The sequence below is a fragment of the Felis catus genome, chromosome C2 (assembly GCF_018350175.1).
Source record: "Felis catus isolate Fca126 chromosome C2, F.catus_Fca126_mat1.0, whole genome shotgun sequence".
NCBI classification, from domain to species: domain Eukaryota; kingdom Metazoa; phylum Chordata; class Mammalia; order Carnivora; family Felidae; genus Felis; species Felis catus.
This window is the reverse complement of record NC_058376.1, coordinates 152,367,665-152,388,288: the sequence shown is the minus strand read 5'-3', so window position 1 is coordinate 152,388,288 and position 20,624 is coordinate 152,367,665. Positions and strand designations below refer to the sequence as shown.

The following is a 20,624-nucleotide window of genomic DNA, read 5'->3' as shown; positions in this document are numbered from 1 at the left end:
TGAACTCACGGACCGCGAGATCGTGACCTGGCTGAAGTCGGAGGCTTAACCGACTGCGCCACCCAGGCACCCCGAAACTGCATATATATTTAAACTGTAGATGTGTGTAATAGTCATTTCTGCATGTATTTAGTACTTCGTTATGGAAACACTTACGTGCTCGTTTTAAATCATTGGGGTTTTGTTTGGTTTTGTTTTTGCGCCTACTGTGTACGAGACTGCCCACTACCCTGCCCTCTCACAGTGGCAGATGTTATCTGAGATTTTATACTGTGACATCTGATGGGGGACGTGGGGGGGGGGGTACCACCCGTGTCTCGTTTGTGTTTTTACACAAATTCCTAGCCCGGGTTTCAGTGGCAGTGTTCCTCACTGGTCCAGTGTGGCATCTCGTGGGCCTTAAATACGAAGGACAAGTCTTTCTCCTCTGGGACAATGCCTTTATTTACGTCTCCCTGCTTCCTTTCCTATCTCTGTCGTTCTTAAAGGACGTGTGAATGAGAACGTTCACACTGGCAGGCGGTGGACCACCGATGTAACCGGCTTGGGAAACTGTTGGCTCCCTCCTGCCCTGCTGCGTCCACGGGCTCCAGCCTTTTCCTCGGTCTGCCCTTCCTGCTTCTCTCTCCGTCTCTCGCCCCCCTCCCCTCACCCCTGCCTTCAGATCCGCGGCCCTCCGGGTTGGCCTTGCTCTCGCCATCGATTGGGATCGGCCGCGGGGAGGGGAGCCGCGTAGAGCCGGCACCCACGCTCCGGAGGTAGACTCGGATTGGTCCTCTCTGGGTCACGTGCCTCCCCCCTCCCCCCCCCCATGCCTGCCGGAGGGGGGAGGGGCTGCCTCCGGAGGAAGCTGCTGGGAAAGTCGGCCGGACGACGAAGACCGGCGGCGGCAGGGGCTGTACGGCGGGACCAGTCGAACCATTTCCCTCCTATCCGCCGTCGCGCAGCGTTTGTGCTCCTTGTTCAGGGACATGACCTGGGCCTTGCACGCCACTAATTTGGCCTTTGGCGCATGCCCTTCTTTTGGCCGTCGGATTTTTAAATGTCAAGCTTTTTGTTCTTGGGTTGTTCCTTTTGTAGAGTAATCTGTTATAGTCTTAGGGATGCAACCGCATCTCAGATTCCCCCCCCCCCCCCCGAGGAAACGAGTTTTTATTTCCTCACATTTTGGTTGGGGTCCCGTCTTCACTGTTCGGGTTTCCTTGTACATCACGTAATCCTTGGCTGCCCATTCCCGGTTTTGAGCGGGAGGAGAAGAAGATTTGCACGGGGAGCCGGTGGTGGCAGTTCCCGAGGAAGCGGGTGTGGGTGCGGAGAGCACCCCTCTTCCAGGGAGCCGAGGGGACGGGAGCACCTTCAGCCCCCAGCTACCCGAATCCGGGAGGAAGGACCTATGGGGAAAGCAGCCAAGACCAATGGGCCAGGAAGCCCACGGGCCAGGGCCAGCTCGGCAGATCGCCGCACGCCTTCATTTGTAAATAGGAACGAGGGACTTGGGTCTAGAGGGGTGTTTTCCCACGGTGGCAGTCGAGAGCCCAGCGGTACTGCAGGATCTGTGTCTTTGAGCCCACGCCCACATTCTTCGCGGAGCAGGGGAGTCACCGCTTGGCCCTCCGGGCGTTGCCGTGTCGCCGGGTGGTGTGCGGGAGCTCAGGTGTCGGGGCCCTGAACTGGCCACGTTCATCTCGGGGCAGCCTTTGGTTAACTCCTCTGCCCTTTCCCCGCGGCCCACTCCTGCCCCATGAGGCCCCTCGTTCTGTTAGGGAAGCTCTGCAGGGCCTTTGCCTCCAGGATTTGTTCGAGAGAGAGATTACAAGCAGGGAAGGGGAAGAGAGAGAGAGAGGGAGGGAGAATCTCAAGAAGGCTCCAAATTGCCAGTGCAGAACCCGACACGGGGCTCCAACTCATGAACAGTGACATCAGGACCTGAGCCAAAATCAAGAGCCAGATGCTTAACTGACTGAGCCCCCCGGGCGCCCCCCTTCTTTATTCTTTATGGTGCTTGATAAAATATAATGATACAGGTGTAACGGTGGCTGATCCTGACCCACTCTCCATCCTTCTTCTCTACCCTGCTGTCCTATTTATCCACATCCTCAGGATCTCTCTTAATGGTAGTCATCCTGGTGTGTGCGAAGCAATATTTCATTGAGGATTTGGTTTATATTTTCATGGTGGCAGATGATGTTTTGCATCTTTCGTGTGCTTATTGGCCATTTGTAGGTCTTCTTTGGAGACCTGTCGATTGAGATCTTTGCCCACTTTGAAAAATAGGGTTGTCTTTTTACCGTGGAGTTGTAAGCATTCTTTATATCTTCTAGATACAAGTCTCTTACTAGGTATATGATTTTCAAATATCTTCTCCCATTCTGAGGATTGTCTTCACTTTCTTGATGGTTTACTGCAAAGCATAAAATTTTTTAATTTTGATGAAGTCCATTTTATTTTTCTTTTTTGTGGCTTGTGCTTTTGAGGTTGCATCTAAAAATAACCATTGCCTCATCTAATGTGCACAGCAGCCTTCTTCCAAGAGCTTTGTAGTTTTTTAGCTCATGGGGTTAGATGTCTGATCCATTTTGAGTTAATTGTTGTGTATGGTGTGAGAAAGGGATCCGTCTTAGTTCTTAGATAATCACTTGTTTCAGCACCGTTTATTAAGAACACTGTTCTTTACCCATTGACTTGTCTTGGCACCCTTATCAAAATAAATCAACTGTACACGTGCAAGTTTATTTATGGGCTGTCTATTCTGTTCTGTTGAGCTATAGAATTATTCTTGTTCCAGCACCACAGTTGCTTAATTACTGTAACTTTGTAGTAAGTTTTGGAATCAGGAAGTATGAATTCTCCAACTTTGTTTTTCTGTGTCAGGGTCACTTTGCCTATTCTGGGTCCTTAGCATTTCCATATGAGTTCTAGGGTCGGTTTATCAATGATTGCAAATAGCCAGCTGGGATTTTAATTGGGACTGTACGGGATCTGTAGATCGCTTTGGAGAGTATATTCACCTTAACCATATTAAGTCTTCCTGTCTGTGAACGTGAAATGTCTTTTCATTTATCTAGGTCCTTCTGGCATTTCTTTTGGTGATGTTTGTCATTACATTTGGTAAGTTTGTCATTACCAAACATTTGGTAATGTTTATCATTTTGGTAATGTTTGTCATTTGTATAAATCTTGTACTTCTTCTGTTAAAGTTATTCCTAGGTATCTTTTTTGATGCTTTTGGAAATGAACTGGCTTTCCTAATTTCATTTTATGAATATTCATTGCTAGTATACAGAAATACAAATATTTTTGCATACTGATCTTGTACCCTACAACCTTGCTGAATTCATTATTACTTCTAATAGTTCTCTAAATAGAAGATAGTGTGTCATCAATATATAGAGATAATTATACTTCGTCTTGTCCAATCTGGATGCTTTTTATTTCTTTTTCCTGCCCAATGCACCTAATACACCAGTACAATATTGAATAAAAGTGGCAAAAGTAGACATCCTTGTCTTGTTACCTATCTTAAAAAGAAAGCGTTCAGTCTTTCACCATTAAGTATGATGTTAGCTATTGGCTTTTTGTAGATGTCTTTTATCGGGTTAAGGAAGTTCCTTTCTATTCCTAGTTTGCTGATTGTTTTTTTATCATGAAAGAATGTTAGTTTCATTGAATGTTTTTTCTGTATCTGTTGAAATGATCATGTCATTTTTTTGTCCTTTCACTGTGTGTGTTAACAGGGTGTTTTATGTTGACCTTTGGATGTTAAAACCATCCTTGCATTCTTGTAAAAATCCCATTTGGTCGCAGTGTGTGATTCTTTTGATCCGTTGTTGGATATGGGTTGCTGCTATTTTCTTGAGGATATTTGTATCTGTAGCCATAAGAGATATTGGTCTGTAGTTTTTTTGTGTGATGTCTTTTTCTGGCTTTGCTACTAGAGTAATACATCTTAGAAATGAGTTTGGAAGTGTTCACTCCTCTTCTATGTTATTGAAGAGTTTGTGACAGATTGGTGTGAATTTTTTAAATGTTTGGTAGAATTAACCGGTGAAGACGTGTGGAGGTGGGCTTTTCTCTGTGAGAACTTTAAAAATAACTTAATCTTTTGTGATGGGTTTGTTCAAGTTTTGTATTTCTTCTTGGCTCCAGTTTGTGTTGTTCTAGGAATTTGTCCATTTCATCTAAATTACATAATTTGTTCACATACAGTTGTTAATTGTGTTTCCCTGTAATCCTTTTTTATTTATGCATCGTCAGTAGTAATGTCCTCTTTTTCATTCCCAATTTCTGTCATTCGAGTCTTCTCTCTTTTTCTCTTGGTCAGTCTAGCTAGAGCTTTGTTAATGTTGATGTTTTCAAAGAACCAGCTTTTGGTTTAGTTGATTTCCTTTCTTTTTCTATTTTCTGTTTAACATATCTGCTTTCTAATCTTTATTTCTCTCCTTATGCTTGCTTTGTGTTTAGTTTGTTGTCCTTTTATCTAGTTTCTAGTTCCTTAAGGTAAAAGCTTGGGTTTTTGATTTGAGATCTTTTATTTATTTTTTTAATATTGGCATTTACAGATATAAATTTCTCTCTAAGCACAGCTTTAGCTGCATCACATAAACTTTGATAGGTTATGTTCTCATTTTCATTGATACAAAGTATTTTCTAATTTCTCTTATGATTTTTACTTGATCCATTGCTTTTTTAGGAATGTGTTGTTTAATTTACACAAATTTTTGTTTCTCAGATTTCTTTCTATTGTTGATTTTTCATTTGATTCTCTTGTTTTTGGAGAAAACACTTTGACTCCAGTACTTTTAAATTTAAATTTTTTTTAATGTTTATTCATTTTTGAAAGAGAGAGAGAGACAGAACACAAGCAGGGGTGGGGTGGAGAGAGAGGAGGACACAGAATCTGAAGCAGGCTCCAGGCTCCGAGCTGTCAGCACAGAGCCCGACGCAGGGTTCGAACTCACGAACCGTGAGATCATGACCTGAACTGAAGTTGGATGCCCAACCGACTGAGCCACCCAGGCACCCCGTCCAGTACTTTTAAATTCATTGAAGCTTTTATTTTGAGCTACCTTATGGTCTAGTCTGTAGAATGTTCCATGTGCACTTTAGAAAAATGTGTATTCTGTTGAGTAGTGTCGTATATATGGCTATTAGGTCTGGTTGGCTTATAGTGTTAAGTCTTCTGTTCCCATGTTTATCTTCTGCTTAGTTCTATTACTTAAAATTACTTAAAATTTCCAGCTATTGTTGTTTAATTGTCAGGCTCTCTCTTCAATTTTGTCATTTTTTGCTTCGTGTATTTTGGGGCTCTGTTGTTAGATACATGTGTGTTTGTAACAGTAATGTCTTTTTGATGGATTGACCTTTTTATAATTATAAAATATCTTTGTCTCTAGTAACAGTTTTTATCTTATATATTTTTTTTACTGTTTATTTTTGAGAGAGAGAGAAAGAGAGAGAGCAGGGGAGGAGCAGAGAGAGAGGGGGATGCAGAATCCAAAGCAGGCTTCAGGCTCCAAGCTGTCAGCGCTAGAGCCCAATGTAAGGCTCGAACCCACGAACCGTGAGATCATGACGTGAGCCAAAGTCAGACGCTTAACCCACTGAGCCACCCAGGCGCCCCCCTTTTTATCTTAAAGTTTACTTCATCTCACATGAGTTAGTTGTTACAGCCGTCTTTGGAATACTGTTTGCATGATATACTGTTCTCATCCTTTTACTTTCAACCTATTTGTGTCTTCGAATCTGAGATGTTTCTTGTAGACAGTATATAGTGGGAACATTCTTTTCACCTCCATTTTGCCAATTTCTACCTTCTGATTGGACTGTTTAATCCATTTACATTTAATTTAATTACCGATTAGGACTTCTATCTCCCATTTTGCTGTTTGTTTCCTGTAGGCCTTCTTTTTTTCACTTGCGTTTCTTCATTACTACCTTTTTCTGTGTTAGATAGATGTTTTCTAGTACTGTATTTTAATTCCTGTGTTTCTTGTACCTTTTTTAAAAAGTATTTTCGGGGCGCCTGGGTGGCGCAGTCGGTTGGGCATCCGACTTCAGCCAGGTCACGATCTCGCGGTCCGTGAGTTCGAGCCCCGCGTCGGGCTCTGGGCTGATGGCTCAGAGCCTGGAGCCTGTTTCTGATTCTGTGTCTCCCTCTCTCTCTGCCCCTTGCCCATTCATGCTCTGTCTCTCTCTATCCCAAAAATAAATAAACATTGAAAAAAAAATTTTTTTAATTAAAAAAAAAAATTTTTTTTTAAAGTATTTTCTTTCCTGGGTGGCTCAGTCAGTTAAGCATCTGACTCCGGATTTCGGCTCAGGTCATGGTTTCATGGTTTGTGAGTTCGATTCCCACATCGGGCTCTGCTGATAGTACGGAGCCTGCTTGAGATTCTCTCTCTCCCTCTCTCTGTCCCTTTCCTGCTTATGCATGCTAGCACTGTCTCTCTCTCTCTCAAAATAAATAAATAAACTTTAAAACAAAAGCATTTTATTAATTGGCTGCCCTGGGTATTTTAAGTAATATCTTAATTTTAAAACAATCTAGTTTGGATTAATACTAATTTATTTCAATAGTAATCAGCTTTGCTGCAATATAGCTCTGTTCCATCTCCTTCCTTATATCTTTATACAATATAGATCCATCAACACAGTTTTATAGTTATTGGCTTAGGAGGTTGTCTTTTAAATCAGATAGAATGGGGGGTGCCTGGGTAGCTCAGTCAGCTAAGCATCTGACTTTGGCTCAGGTCATAATCTGTGTGACAGCTCAGAGCCTGGAGCCTGCTTCGGATTCCGTGTCTCCCTTTTTCTCTGCCCCTCCCCTGCTCACGCTCTGTCTCTCTCTCTCTCTCAAAAATAAACAAACATTTAAAAAAAAGATAAAAAATAAATACACCAGATAGAATAAAACAGTTACAGGCACAAATATATTTATATTGTCATTTACATATGTATTTCACCTTGATGTATTTGTAGCAGTTAGGGTTCCACCAGAGAAACAGAATGAGTAGTTGTATTTATTACAAGGAATTGGCTTACACGACTATACGGGCTGGCTTCGCGCTCCCCAAATCAATAGGACAGGCCGTCAGGAAGGGCAGACTAGAACTCTCTGGCACAAACTGAAGATGCTGTGCACACATTAAATGTCTTCTTTTTCCGAGTAACCTCAGTTCTGCTTTGAGGCCTTTCAACTGACTGAATCTGGCCCGTCCAAATCATCTAGGAAAATTTCCTTTACTTAAACTCAACCGATGATGAACATCGGTCACATCTACATAATATCTTCAGACGTCCAGACGTGTAGAGAGCTCAGGAGTCATCATTCCTGCTTTCGTAACAAGAAAAAAGCTGAACGAATGGAAACAGTAACTTTTCTAATTTTTTTTTTAATTTTTTTTTCAACGTTTTTATTTATTTTTGGGACAGAGAGAGACAGAGCATGAACGGGGGAGGGGCAGAGAGAGAGGGAGACACAGATTTGGAAACAGGCTCCAGGCTCGGAGCCATCAGCCCAGAGCCTGACGCGCGCGGGGCTTGAACTCACGGACCGCGAGATTGTGACCTGGCTGAAGTCGGACGCTTAACCAACTGCGCCACCCAGGCGCCCCAACTTTTCTAATTTTTTTAAATGTTCACATATATACATATTTTTAATTTTTTTATGTTTTATTTTTTATATTAGAGAGAGAGAGAGAGAGAGAGAGAGAGAGTGTAAGTAGGGGAGGAACAGAGAGGGAGACACAGAATCTGAAGCAGGCTCCAGGCTCTGAGCTGTCAGCACAGAGCCCGACACGGGGCTCGAACCCATGAGCAGTGAGATCATGACTTGAGCCGAAGTTGGACGCCCAACCAACTGAGCCACCCAGGTGCCCCAATGTTTATATATTTTTGAGAGAGAGAGAGAGAGAGAGAGAGAGAGAGAGAGAGAAAGACAGACACGGAGTGGGGCAGAGACAGAGGGAGACACGGAATCGGAAGCAGGCTCCAGGCTCTGAGCTGTCAGCACAGAGCCTGACGCGGGGCTCGAACCCACAAGCCGCAAGATCACAATCTGAGCCGATGTCGGACGCTCAACCGACTGAGCCCCTGAAACAGTAACTTTTCTTCGATTCATTAGAGAATTGAGGCCATGGAGCAGCCACCCCAAGAACCAAAGAGATGGGCGAATGCAGGTCACTTTGCTGAAGCAAAAGCTGCTGGAGCCAGTCAGGGTAGGAACATTCCTGGAGGTTGTGTGGTGTAACATGAGAGGGAAAAACTCTGGAGACTCACCAGGTTCTTGTGGGGAACATTGGAGAAAAATTCTCCAGTTTGGTCAGGGGGAGGGGAAAATAACCCTTCTGAAATATGCCTGGTACGGGGGGCAGAGAACCACTTTGAAATAAGTCCAGAGTGTTCTCCACGAGTCCTGCCCAGCAAGGGAAAGACTTCACAGGAGCTTCATCTGACGTGGGAGAAGGGAAATTACCCACCCCAGCCCTCTCTGGTCTTCGTATCTCACCTAAAGGGGGAAAAAAACAGAAGGACTTGTGAAGGTCAAGTCCAGGGACACAGCCTCACTAGTACAAGACAGAGACCAATCATTGGATTATAGAGCACTTCCTTTTCCCCTACACCTTCCCACGGCATCAATAAGCCTCGGTATAATAACAGAAGATTGGGGCGCCTGGGTGGCTCAGTCAGTTGAGCGTCCGACTTCAGCTCAGGTCACGATCTCGCGGTCTGCGAGTTCGAGCCCCGCGTCGGGCTCTGGGCTGATGGCTCAGAGCCTGGAGCCTGCTTCCAATTCTGTGTCTCCCTCTCTCTCTGCCCCTCCCCCATTCATGCTGTGTGTCTCTCTGTCTCAAAAATAAATAAACGTTAAAAAAAAATTTTTTAATAACAGAAGATTGTGGCCAAAAGGACTGCAGGACTTCAGACTCTATTTAAGAAAGAATTTGTAGAGGGGGCACCTGGGTGGCTCAGTCCGTGGAGCGTCCAACTTCGGCTCAGGTCATGATCTCATGGCTCGTGAGTTCCAGCCCCGCATCGGGCTCTATGCAGACAGCTCAGAGCCCGGAGCCTGCTTTGGATTCTATGTCTCCCTCTCTGTCTGCCCCTCCCCCGCTGGTGCGCTTGCTCTCTCTCTCTTTCTCAAAAATAAATAAACCATTTTTTGAAAAGAGTTTAAGAGGGGCGCCTGGGTGGCACAGTCGGTTAAGCGTCCGACTTCAGCTCAGGTCACGATCTCGCGGTCCGTGAGTTCGAGCCCCGCGTCAGGCTCTGGGCTGATGGCTCCGAGCCTGGAGCCTGTTTCCGATTCTGTGTCTCCCTCTCTCTCTGCCCCTCCCCCATTCATGCTCTGTCTCTCTCTGTCCCAAAAATAAATAAACGTCGAAAAAAAAAATCTAAAAAAAAAAAAAATAAAAAGAGTTTAAGAAAAAAAGAGTTTGTAGGTAAATCCAAAGACAACAGGGGAGAGAAAAAACAAGGACACTGGAGGGGACTGAAGCCTCTGCCACCCACAGCTACAGCGAATAGTAAACGTGGCCCAGCTCTTAGACGGATGAACATAAAGCTTTGTGTTAAAGCTCTATTTACATCAATTCCGATTTCTCAATACATAATGTCCAGCTTCCAGCAAAAAATTACAAGGCATGAAAAGAGGCAAGGAAAAAGCCCCAAAAACCCACAGTCTGAAGAGACAAAGCAAACATCAGAACCAGACTCAGTCTGTTAGAGGTTTTGGAATTATGAAACCAATTCTGTATTCCGTATCTGCAATTCGTTTCTTTCAAGAATGTTGAATCATACCCTATGTAACCTTTGACGTGGACTTTTCCCCCCCGCCACTCAGCATAACTCCCTTGAGAGCTCTCCAGGTTGCATGTGTGAACAGTCGATTCCTTTTTGCTGCGGAGTAGAGTTCCATGGCGTGAACGTGCGGTTTAAGCAGCACCCTTGAAAGGACACCGGGGCTGTCTCCGGGTTTGAGCTATTATGAATAAAGCTGCTGTGCATATTTGTGTACAGGTCATTGTATGGACATGTGTTTGCATTTCTCTAGGATAAATGTTCAAGAATAACATTGCCAGGTGTATGGTAAGTGGGCGTTTAGCTTTGCGGGAAATTGCCAAAAAATTTTGCAGAGTGGCTTTGCCATTCTACGTTGTCACAGCGACATGTGAGTGATCTAGCTTCACCATATCCTTCCCAGCTTTTGGTGTCATCACTGTTTTTTATTTGAGTCATTCTGATAGGTGTATAGGGATATTACCCCATTCTCAGAGTGATTTTCATTTATGGTTTCCAACTGGCTAATGATTTTGAACATTTTACATGTACTTATTTGCTATCTGCTTATCCAAGGTCTTTGGTGAAATTTTTATGTCATTTGTTTTATTTCATTTCATTTTATATTAGAGAGTGCACATGAGTGGCGGAGAGGGGCAGAGGGAGAGGGACAGACAGAATTTCAAGCAGGCACCACACTCAGTGCAGAGCCACAGGGCTCCATCCCATGATCCTGAGACCATGACCTGAGCTGAAATCAAGAGTCAGACACTTAACTGACTGAGCTCCCCACGCACCCCTTTATGTCATTTTCTAATTGGGTTGTTTTATTGTTGAGTTTTAAGAGTTCTTTGCCTTTTCGAGATACAAGTCTTTTGTCCAATACCTGGTTTACAAATATTTTCTCCCAGTCTGCAATTTTGTCTTTTGAAGGAAAAAAGGCCTTTTGCGGAGCAAACATTTTTTAAAATTCTGGTGAGGTCCGGTTTATCAAATTTTCCTTCTATGAATTGTGATTGTGGGTCCTAAAGATTTTCTCCTGTTGCTTTCTAAAAGTTTAATAGGTTTACGTTTTACATTGAGGCTTGTGATACGTTTTGGGTTAATTTTTATATAAGTGGTGAGGTTTAGGTAGAGCTTTATTTTATTTTTGCCTGTGGATATCTAATTCTCCCAGTGTCGTTTGTCGAAAGATTGTTCTTCCCATACTATATTGTTTTTACACCTCTTGTCAAAAATCAGTTGGGACAACTCAGAAGTTCTTCAACGGGTGAATAGTTTTGTTTTGTTTTGTTTTTTAAGTTCATTTATTTAAAGAGAGAGTGTGTGTGTGCACTGGGGAGGGGCAGAGAGAGAAAGGGAGAGAGAGAAAATCCCAAGTTGGCCCTGGGGCTCGATCTCACAAACTGTTGAGATCGTGACCTGAGCCGAAATCATGGGCTGCATCAATATTGATCTCCTAGTTGCCATTCTGTACTGTATTTATGCAAGAGGTTACCATTGGGGAAATTGGGTGAAGGGCATACGGGATTCTTGTGTAATTTTTGTTTCAGCTGCAACGTGAATCTATAGTTATCGCAAAATAAAAGGGTAAAAGCATAATACATATTATCTCAATTCCTCAGGCAAAAGCAAAAACAAAACTCAGCCAGACATATTTGTGTGAGTGTATGTCTAGATTTTTCTATATCGGTCCACTGGTCTGTGTGTATATGCGTCTGGCAATAGTTCACTACCTTGATTACTGTAGCCATTTAGAAGTCTTAACAGCCAGCACAGTGATTTCTTACTTTATTATTTATTCTTCTAAAAATTGTTTTAGTTGTTCCGTGTCCTTTGTCTTTCCATATAGGTCTTATAATGAGCTTGTCTATATTTACAAAAATCTTTTCTGAGAGTTTCATAAGAATTGTGTTAAACCTATAGATCAATTTGTAGAGAATTGACATCTTTACTCTGGTTGAGTCTTTGAATCCATGAATAGAGTCTCTCTGTTTATTAAATCTTTGATTTCTCTCAGCTGGGTTTGTAGTTTTCACCATACAAATCCTGTATACGTTTCATCAGATTTACCTCTAAGTATTTCAATTTTTCTGAGCAGTTGTCAGTAGTATTGTATTTTTAATTTCTGTATCTACATGTTCGTTGTTAGCATATAAAAGTGTGATTAGTTTTTGTAGTTTGTACCCTGTAACTTGGCTGACTCATCGATTGCAGGAGATTGTTTTCTCGTTGTTTTTTAAGGAATTTTTTAAATCTTGGGACGCCTGGATGGCTCAGTCGGTTGAGCGTCCGACTTCGGCTCAGGTCATGATCTCGCAGTTCGTGAGTTCGAGCCCCACATCGGGCTCTGTGCTGACAGCTCAGAGCCTGGACTCTGCTTTGGATTCTGTGTCTCCCTCTCTCTGCTCCTCCCCCACTCATGCACATTCTCTCTCTCTCTCAGAAATAAAGAGACTTAAAAAAATTTTTTTTAATCTGGATTCCTTGGGATTTTCTACAGAGACCATTGTATCATCTGAAAATAAAGATGGTTTTGTTTCTTCTTTCTTCCTTGTGTTCCAGCCACCTTCCTGTGTACGCCGACGTACAGGAGCCCTACGTGTACCTGCAAAACAGCCACGTGGAAGTCAGCAACCTCTACCTGGGCGTGCCCACCAAGGCAACCATTAGACTCATCAATGGCACACTCCTGCCCACCCGCTTCCACTGGGGCAAGGTGAGTGAGCCTGCACGGTCAGCACCAGAGGCCCGTGCGGAGAGGGACGTTGCCCCCCAGGTGCTCCCCGGAAGAGAGGCTCTCCTCTCCCCCGTGGCCCCGTCCGTTGCCCAGGGTCTGTTGCTGCCGTCAGAGGCAGCAGCCCTCTGGTCACCATCAACCTGGGTCTCCCGGGGCAGCTTGTTCAGCCCAGCAACTCCTGACAGGTGTGAGGTTCATCCAGGGTCGGGAAGGGGAGGGGAAAGGACCAGCGGATTACTCCCACCAGGGAGCACGCAGCCCCCCTGGTCCCGCTGCGGGCCCCCAGCCTGCCAGCCTCCAGCGCCGCGTGGATCCTGGGTCCGTGCCGGGAACCCCGCGGGTGACAACAGGCCTGTCCTCGTGTCTGCCAGCTGCTGGGGCACCAAGCAGACTTCTGCACGGCCAAGGTCTCCCCGAGACGTGGCACGCTGGGTCCCAGTGAGGAGCGCCAGCTCAGCCTGGAGTTCACTGCTCACACCCAGGTGAGTACGGTGGTGAGGGGGCCCGAGGCACTGGGAAGGCACCCCGCAGCCGTATCTGTACTGGTGGGGAGGTCTGCCTCAAGTCCCACTCCTGCCTCCCATGAGGCTGGGGTCCCCGTCCCCATTAGGCCTGCCGTCTAGGGATACGAGGTCAGGAAGCCCGGAGCAGGCCTGATTGTGCCGAAACCCACTGGCCACGTCTGGCCTTTGGCTCCAGCTTACCCCTCCCCTCCTCTGCAGCCGAGGGTGGGCCCAGCTTTCCAATTTGCCCGGATGATCCCGAGGCTCGCTGGTGGCCACCTTGTCCCAGGAAGGGCACAGCTGCTCCCCAGCTCGGCCCACAGGAAGGCCATCGGGGCTGGGTGCCAGCTATCTGTTGCGGTTCTGGTGGGAAAAGAGACTCCGTCTCATTTCCTCCCCGGCAAATGTGGACAGAGTAGACTTTCTTCCTCAGCTGCATCTGAGCTCCAGGGTGACGGGCAGATGGGCTCAGGCACAGAGCAGACCCGACGCGGGCAGGGCTTGATTTCTGTCGTAGCAGCTTCATCGGAATGAGCGTGTGGCTTCTCCAGAGGCCCACTTTGAGGGGGTCCCCGTCCGCGTGGGCACGGCCAGATATTTGGAGCAGACTGAGCCAGGAGCCCTGAGGAAGGGCCCAGGGCGTGGGATGGCGGGCTAGGCCGGTGACGGTGGCTCACCGGAGGGAGGGACTGGGGAGCCCTGCCAGAGAGATGGGACGGGACAGAGGTCAAGACTTTGTGCTGAGTGCCCCACAACAACCATCTGTGCGAGGGAAGACCGTCTCAGGCCGCCCTGGGACTTACCTGTAGTGATGTGCCCCCCGGTGGGCTTTCTTACAGGACGAGCTGAGCCATCTGGCCCTCCCTTGTACCGTGTCGGGCATGAAGGAGCCAGTGGTCCTGGGCATTTCTGGGAAACCCCAGGGACTGCAAGTGGCTATTGCCATCTCTGCGGAGGGCTCTGACGGCAGGTGAGCCCAGGGCTGGGGCCGGGGCCCGAGGGCTGAGCGACCGTACGAAGGACTAGCCTAGCAGTGGTGCCACGGTGGCACCGGCCTACTCCCGCTGATTCCTGCAGCCGAGAAAGGGCCACGGTGTCACTGAGGCCCCTCACGACCTCTGTGGGAACAGGTCTCCCTACCCAAACCCCACCCTCTGTGCGGTCTTTGCCCACACACTTGGAGGCGCGACGTCCAGGCGGGTAGGAGACGCAGGGGACGGGGCTGTCGGCAGCTACGAGGCCCAGCAACTGGGAGACGGGCCCGTCGCCCCAGGGCAGGGAGAGTTTATGGAGCCGAGGCCCCTGTTGGCACGTGTCTTGGGGTGGCAGCTCACCGGGGAGGCAGCCCAAGGATGAAGCCTAGCGCGTAGGCGGCTCTCGCGCTCCCACCCAAGCGGGCTCACTGGGCAGGGCCAAGGGTGGCGTGTAACTTGGTGCCCCTGGGCACGGGGCAGCGTTCTCAGCACAGAGCTGTGGCCGGACCACCTGCAGGAGCTCCGCCTCGACTTTGGCTCCGCGGTGCCTCTGAGGACCCGCGTGAACCGCCAGCTCATCCTGACCAACCGCTCCCCGATACAGACGCCCTTCACCCTCAAGTTTGAGTACTTCGGGGGCCCCCCAAACGGCCCGAATCAGAAACCCAGCCTGTAAGTGTGGGGATTCACGTCCCAGGGGGGATGTGGCCGGGTGGGTTGGCCCCGTCGGGCACACGTGTGGCCTAAGTGGCCAGAGGCCGGCTGGTATGAGGAGAGAGAAGGTGCGTCTCTCCCTGTGTTTAGACACGGAGACACGTAGAGGAGGGGTTCCCACCGGCCCACCTCCCAGACTCTGGGGGGGCCTCCGGGAGAGGCCGGGGCTGTGGCGAGGTAGAGGGCTTCCGGTAGGTCAGGCAGCATGCAGGCCAGTGCATAAGGGAGAAGTTCACTGGCAGTGGAGGGAGCTGTGAGGGCAGAGACGTGGCAGTGAGGCCTTCTGCAAAGATGTAACTGGAAATCAGCCCCCGGGGGGAATAATGAGGCCACAGAAATTGGCAGGTCCTGCAACCCCCCAGCGAACCCCTCACCGCTTAACCTCCTAAGTCAGGGGAGCCCAACATAAAAACCCCTGCTGTGGGTGGTGGGAGCCACTAGGGGTTTATGGGCCATTAACTCACCCACTCCAGGAAAGTTAGTGCACACTCGATGCTGGACCAATGTCGGCAGGAAAGACTGGAAAGAGGGCCTTTTGCAGAAGGCCGGGCAAGAGAGGAGGACCCTGGGCTGGGACTGTATCTGGGATCACCAGGGCACAGAGCCTAGGGATAACAGGTCTCTCCTGAGTTTCTTAGAAGGCAATGCCGGGGCGCCTGGGTGGTGCAGTCGGTTAAGCGTCCGACTTCAGCCAGGTCACGATCTTGCAGTCCGTGAGTTCGAGCCCCGCGTCAGGCTCTGGGCTGATGGCTCAGAGCCTGGAGCCTGTTTCCGATTCTGTGTCTCCCTCTCTCTCTGTCCCACCCCCGTTCATGCTCTGTCTCTGTCCCAAAAATAAATAAACGTTGAAAAAAAAATTAAAAAAAAAAATAACCATTAAAAAAAAAAAAGTTAAAAAAAAAAAAAAAAAAAAAGAAGGCAATGCCTGGGCTGGAAGGTGGCCGGTAGCTGGGGTGCTTGGGGCGACAGGGGTGTGGCAGGCCCCGAGACCAGAGAGGGAGGTGAACAGACCTGACTTCTCCCCTGCGAGGAGTGGGCAGAGCCGCCTTCCTCCCCCCGCGCCCCTGATGGGATGCTCGTCGCCCAGAGAGGTGGCTCGGCTCTGGGGAACAGGCCTGATGGCCTGATGCTGTTTCTGTGTCCCGTCTGGTAAAAGCCCCGACGTGCCCCCTGCCCTGCTGAAGACGTCGCGGATTCGAGAACGCTTGGCCAAGCGAGAGCAGCTGAGTAAGAACCCCGGGGCGGGCCAGAGCAGCGTTTCCTGGGGCCTTCTCAGGGGTGGGCTGCCTGCCGCAGGGAGGGGACCCTGGCCACAGACCCCATTCCAGTGTCTTTTCTAGCAAGACCTCTGAGATGGCCGTAGCCCTCCGTGCCCCCCTTTCGAATGAGGCCATCTTCTGGCTAGGGCAGATGGCCTGTGCACAGGGCCTGGTTTTGACTGGGATGGGTGGCGGCTCCGAAGGGAGGTTTCCCACTGGGGCCTGACCCCCAAGAGGTAAAGAAGGCCGTCTGCTGGATTCTGGGCTCCCAGGAGGGTCTGCTTAGCCAGACCAAGGAGAGCCTGTGGAGCGGCTTCTCTGGTACAGTGTTTCGCTAACTCCTGAGGGTTTGGACCTCATTCCTAACCTGGAGTCCTGAATCCCCATTCCTGGTTCTCGCCCAGATTTTATGGAAAGCCTGTTGTCTCATGGGAAAGGAGCTGCCTTCTTTCCCCACATTTCCCAGGGCATGCTGGGGGCCTACCAGCAGCTGCGCATCGACATCACGGGCTATGCAAACATGTGGGGCGAGTACTGGGACGACCTCATCTGCACGGTAAGGACAGATGGCCTGGGCCCGGCCTCACCTCCCGAGCGCTGTCTCCTTCAACCCCTGGCCCTCAGCCTCTCAAATCTCTCCACGTTGTAAGACCGTGCCCACTGAGCTTGGGATAGGCATTCACCTCCGCGGCAACCACAGGGATTCGGGCAGGAGGGGTCCTCGTGAGCAAAACCTTCCATACCTTTTCCTGTGGGGTCCCACGAGGCTGGGCCCACACTGAGGAGGGCAAAGGAATCTGATGGGCCGCCTGCTTGGGCCAGGACATGAGGCCTGGAGGGGCAGTGAGTGTGGAGAAGCCATAACGGCCTCCCAAAGCCATATTGTCACCTAGCCCTTAGTGCATTCACTCACTCTCCCACTGGCCCTCCACTCACTCGTTCAGGGTGCCACGGGTACCTGCTGTGCATGGTTCTTGTGTGGTCCTCTGGACTGGAGGATACAGGAATAATTGCGAACGGATGACCCAACAAGCATTTCTTAGTTTAGTACGGAGGGGTGAGCTACGTACATTGTCTTATTTGGGGAGGGAAGGCCGTGAACAGAGGGAATGCGGAGCCAGGGAATGCCATGGCAGTAAGGGACAAGAGACAAAGGATTGGTGTGTGTTTGCAGGTGGGCGACCTGCCACCAACAGTCATCCCGGTGCATATGGCGGTCGTGGGCTGCCCCATCAGCTCCCTGAGGACCACTTACTATACCACGGACCAGTTGCAGAAGGAGCCTGTCATCAGGTGACCCGCCCCTGGCCTCATCCTCTAACCCTTGAAACCCCCTGGCCTCCAAACGTGGCTCCCCGTGCTGACTCGTGGCTCTCCAGCTGGCCCAAGGCCACTTGGTGCCACCCAGCAAGAAAGCCCCAGGACAGGGCTGCCCTGGAGGAGAGAGGCATGTCCCCTCCGGGGACATGGCTGCGGTCTGCACATCGCAGAGGGCTTTGGAGGATAGAAGTAGCAAGTAGTCCGTGTGGCCTGAGGTCAGTGCCAGGCCTGGGGCCCCACCCCACAAGTTGGGACCTGTGCTGTCGGTAGATGGGGGGTGGGGGTGTGGAGCGGGTGCTACCAGGGCATCCAACAGCCCAGTTCCCAGCTCACCAGGCACCGCACGGGGAAGGACTTCAGCCCTGGGTCTTCGTGACTTCAGGATAAACCACTGCGGGCCTCCTCCCGGCCTGAGCCCCAGTTCCAGCCTCCTCTCTGAAGCAGCCCTGCCTGCAAGGTGCATGCTGGTTATGGCTGCGCTGAACCCCATCTCCTGCCTCCAGGTTCGGCACCCAGGTCTCCGGAGGAGACACAGTCACCCGGGTCCTTCGCTTGAATAACTCCAGCCCCTGTGGTAAGAGGCTCACGAGATAAACTGGGGCTCTATCTACTGGCTGTGCCATGCGGTGGGCAAGGCTGGGAGGGATGATGGGGCCGAGGGAAGCTGATGGCCCGTGACCAGGCCCAGGAATCCGGGTGGCCTGTGGTGACTGAGGAAGACCCCGGAGGGCCCAGCAGGGGAGCGACCAGCCAGCCCGGAGGATGTCAGAGACAGCTGCTTCCATGCTTGAGCGCAGGACTTGCCCTTCCCAGCCGTGGGTCCCTCAGTGCGTGGGGCCTTCGATGCTGTTCTCATCAGGTTCACTTTGCAAAAGGACAGACACTGGCAGGGGTCACCTTTTCTCATCCCTTTAGCCAGCAGTACTGAGCCACAGCCGGGTGCTGTACAAGTTGCTGGGGATCCAGAGGGAACAGACGGCAGAGTCCGCCGAGAGGCTCCCGTGCCGATGGGGGTGCAGACGGGACTGTGGGCTGTCCCCAGGTTGAGGGCATCGAGGGGACCGCCGGAGAATCGCATAGGGTGCGGGGCAGGCTCCCCCGTGGAGGGGCGTCCAGGCTACGAGGAGGGAGGACGAGCCAGCTGGGCCTGAGGAAACGTGTGAGAACGGGGAGCGTCTGGGCCACAGGAGGAGCTGTGGCAAGCTGGAGGTGGAGGGATTAAGGCATCGTGAGGCTAGGCCACCCCACAGGCTGAGCCAGTGTCTCGAGGGGCAGGGCCAGGGCAGGTCTGTCGTTAAGGCTCCTCGGCAATTGTAAGGAATGTGCAGCAGGCGGGGGCGCTGGCAGCCCGTGACCCTGCTCCATGTGTCCACTAGGTCCGGGCAGTTAGGGGAGGGACATTGAATTTGCGCTTTAATCGGCTTTATTTTATTAAGGTCTCCTGGCATCTCCGACTCTTGATCACAGGGTTGGAAGCTCGAGCCCCACGTTGGGTGGAGAGATTACTTAAAACTAAAATCTTTAAAAAAAAAAAAAAAGGAAAACCTCCTGGTGTTTCCAGCAGTTTCACTTCTTCGCTGCTGTGTCGTCAGATGCATTGAGAACTAAACGTCCTCTGTGTCCTTCCCTGTTTTCACCCTTTATCGCTTTGAGATGTTTCTTTGTAAACAGAGAGCTGAGCTTTTTAAAAGTCCAACCTGGCGTTATCTTTTAATAGGAAAAATCAATCTATATATTTCTCCCTTATTTTGTGATTTGTTTTACTTTTTCTTTCTTGTGCTCTCTGTGACTTTGTTCTCTTTTCCTTTGGGTTAGTTTGGAATTTCTCTTCTACCTTCCTTCCTTTTGGTGGTTCCCTTCCCAGCCTCGGGGCTCATCATCATGCGCACATTTCTGTCTTTACTGAACTTCAGAGAATGGAGGTCACTGGGTGGCCTTGGTGAGAGGGATTTGGTGGGTGTGAGAGGCAGATGCCAAGGTAATAACTTGAAGAAACACAAGCTCGGCACCTGGGCGTGCTCACCAGGTCTCCTGCAGGGCGGGCCGAGTCAGACGTGAGCTGGGAGTGGCTGAGAGCAGAGGACGGTGGGCGACGGTGAATGGGGTCCTGCAAGTGTGCTGTGCAGGCAGAGGTGGTACTGGGAAGGTTGTCTGGCAGGGGGAAGCTTGTCCAAGACGGGGAGAACTGGCCTTGCCTACGTGCGGTTGAAGCAGGTGGGAGAGGGGAGACTGGGCAGGGCTGGCCCCGGAGAGGGGGTGGGCCGAGGCGGCGGGAGGAGGGAGGATAGCACAGATGCCCGCCGGTACACGGGCGTGTTGGGATGGGGTGCCGGGGCTGTGTGGCCTTGGGCGCTCCGGGAGGTGAGCGGGGGCTGGCAGCCTGGTGCCCAGGAGGCAGCGCAGGTGTCAGGGAGCAGGGAGGGCGTGATAGTGGGGACCAGAGGGTCAGTTCGGTTCTCCAGGGTTAGGCTTTGCCAGGTGGGCAGAAGGATGGGGGTAAAGGGGGTGAGAATCCTGGCAAGATGGTGGCACCCGGGCTAGCGTGGCTGGGGATGGAAGGGAGTGCGGCAGGAGGCGATGGACGGAGGGGAGAAGGTGGGGAGAGGGGCTGGAGGGCCTGGGGAAGCTGTGGGAGAGCCCCAAATGCCTGGAGTGGCGCACTTGGATGTGAAGGCCTGCTCCCGCAAGGGGGTCGGGCTCCCGCAAGGGGGTCGGGCTGGCAGAGCCAGCCGGATAGCCTGTGGACTTTTCTTGTGAAGTGGCACTAGGAAGGAGGCAAGCCCGCCCCCCCCCGCCCCTAAGTGCAGAAGAGGTAGCATCAGGGATTGCGGGGAGGGGGTCCAGGGAAGATGCATCCGCCCCTACCTCAGCCCTCACCCCCCGTCCCAGATATCCGCCTGGACTGGGAGACCTACACTCCAGAAGACAGGGAGGACCGGCTGGTGGAGCTGCTGGTGTTTTATGGGCCACCCTTCCCGCTGCGGGACCAAGCTGGAAATGACCTCTTGTGCCCAGAGACCCCTGCAAGCAGCAGCTCCTTCTGGTCCCCAAGCTCCTCCGATGAGTCAGACTCCAGCCGTGAAGCTGCCCAGTCTGTGAGCAGGGGTGGAGGGGCGGGGCGGAGGTGGAGGGGCGGGGTGGGCCAGCTGCCGAGCCGGGACCTGCGGGCCTTGAGCCCGCGCGAGCCCCAGTGACTCTCTGACGACAGGCCGAGGGCTGCTCCAGGGTCAGCAACAGGGCCTCACGGAAGATCGTCTCAGTCGTCCTCCGGGAGCACGACGGGGTGCCCTGTGGCCACCTGTACCGCGTCAGCCCCAAGCAGATGGTGAGGTGGGCG

At 50.5% G+C, this 20,624-nt stretch overlaps 1 protein-coding gene and 1 long non-coding RNA gene across 7 annotated transcripts in view; one reads left to right on the top strand and one right to left on the bottom strand.

Annotated features, from left to right (window-relative positions):
• The window catches only part of DLEC1 (DLEC1 cilia and flagella associated protein), a 93,054-nt gene that overhangs the window by 67,615 nt on the left and 4,815 nt on the right, over nucleotides 1-20,624 (top strand). For 4 of the 6 annotated variants that reach the window (XM_045037879.1, XM_023260740.2, XM_019810936.3 and 1 more), the window contains 10 exons: nucleotides 12,343-12,496; nucleotides 12,889-12,999; nucleotides 13,860-13,990; nucleotides 14,475-14,666; nucleotides 15,865-15,935; nucleotides 16,372-16,523; nucleotides 17,142-17,260; nucleotides 17,791-17,861; nucleotides 20,177-20,382; nucleotides 20,496-20,612. In XM_045037879.1, the coding sequence (XP_044893814.1) occupies nucleotides 12,343-12,496; nucleotides 12,889-12,999; nucleotides 13,860-13,990; nucleotides 14,475-14,666; nucleotides 15,865-15,935; nucleotides 16,372-16,523; nucleotides 17,142-17,260; nucleotides 17,791-17,861; nucleotides 20,177-20,382; nucleotides 20,496-20,612 (1,324 nt within the window). The remainder of the gene's footprint in view (nucleotides 1-12,342; nucleotides 12,497-12,888; nucleotides 13,000-13,859; nucleotides 13,991-14,474; nucleotides 14,667-15,864; nucleotides 15,936-16,371; nucleotides 16,524-17,141; nucleotides 17,261-17,790; nucleotides 17,862-20,176; nucleotides 20,383-20,495; nucleotides 20,613-20,624) is intronic. The other 2 variants (XM_045037881.1, XM_019810935.3) reach the window with 1 other exon arrangement.
• Nucleotides 12,236-13,964, bottom strand: LOC123380188. Its single transcript, XR_006585668.1, has 2 exons — nucleotides 13,824-13,964; nucleotides 12,236-13,719 (listed from the first exon to the last, which is right to left on the bottom strand). It is a non-coding gene; the product is annotated as an uncharacterized LOC123380188 (long non-coding RNA).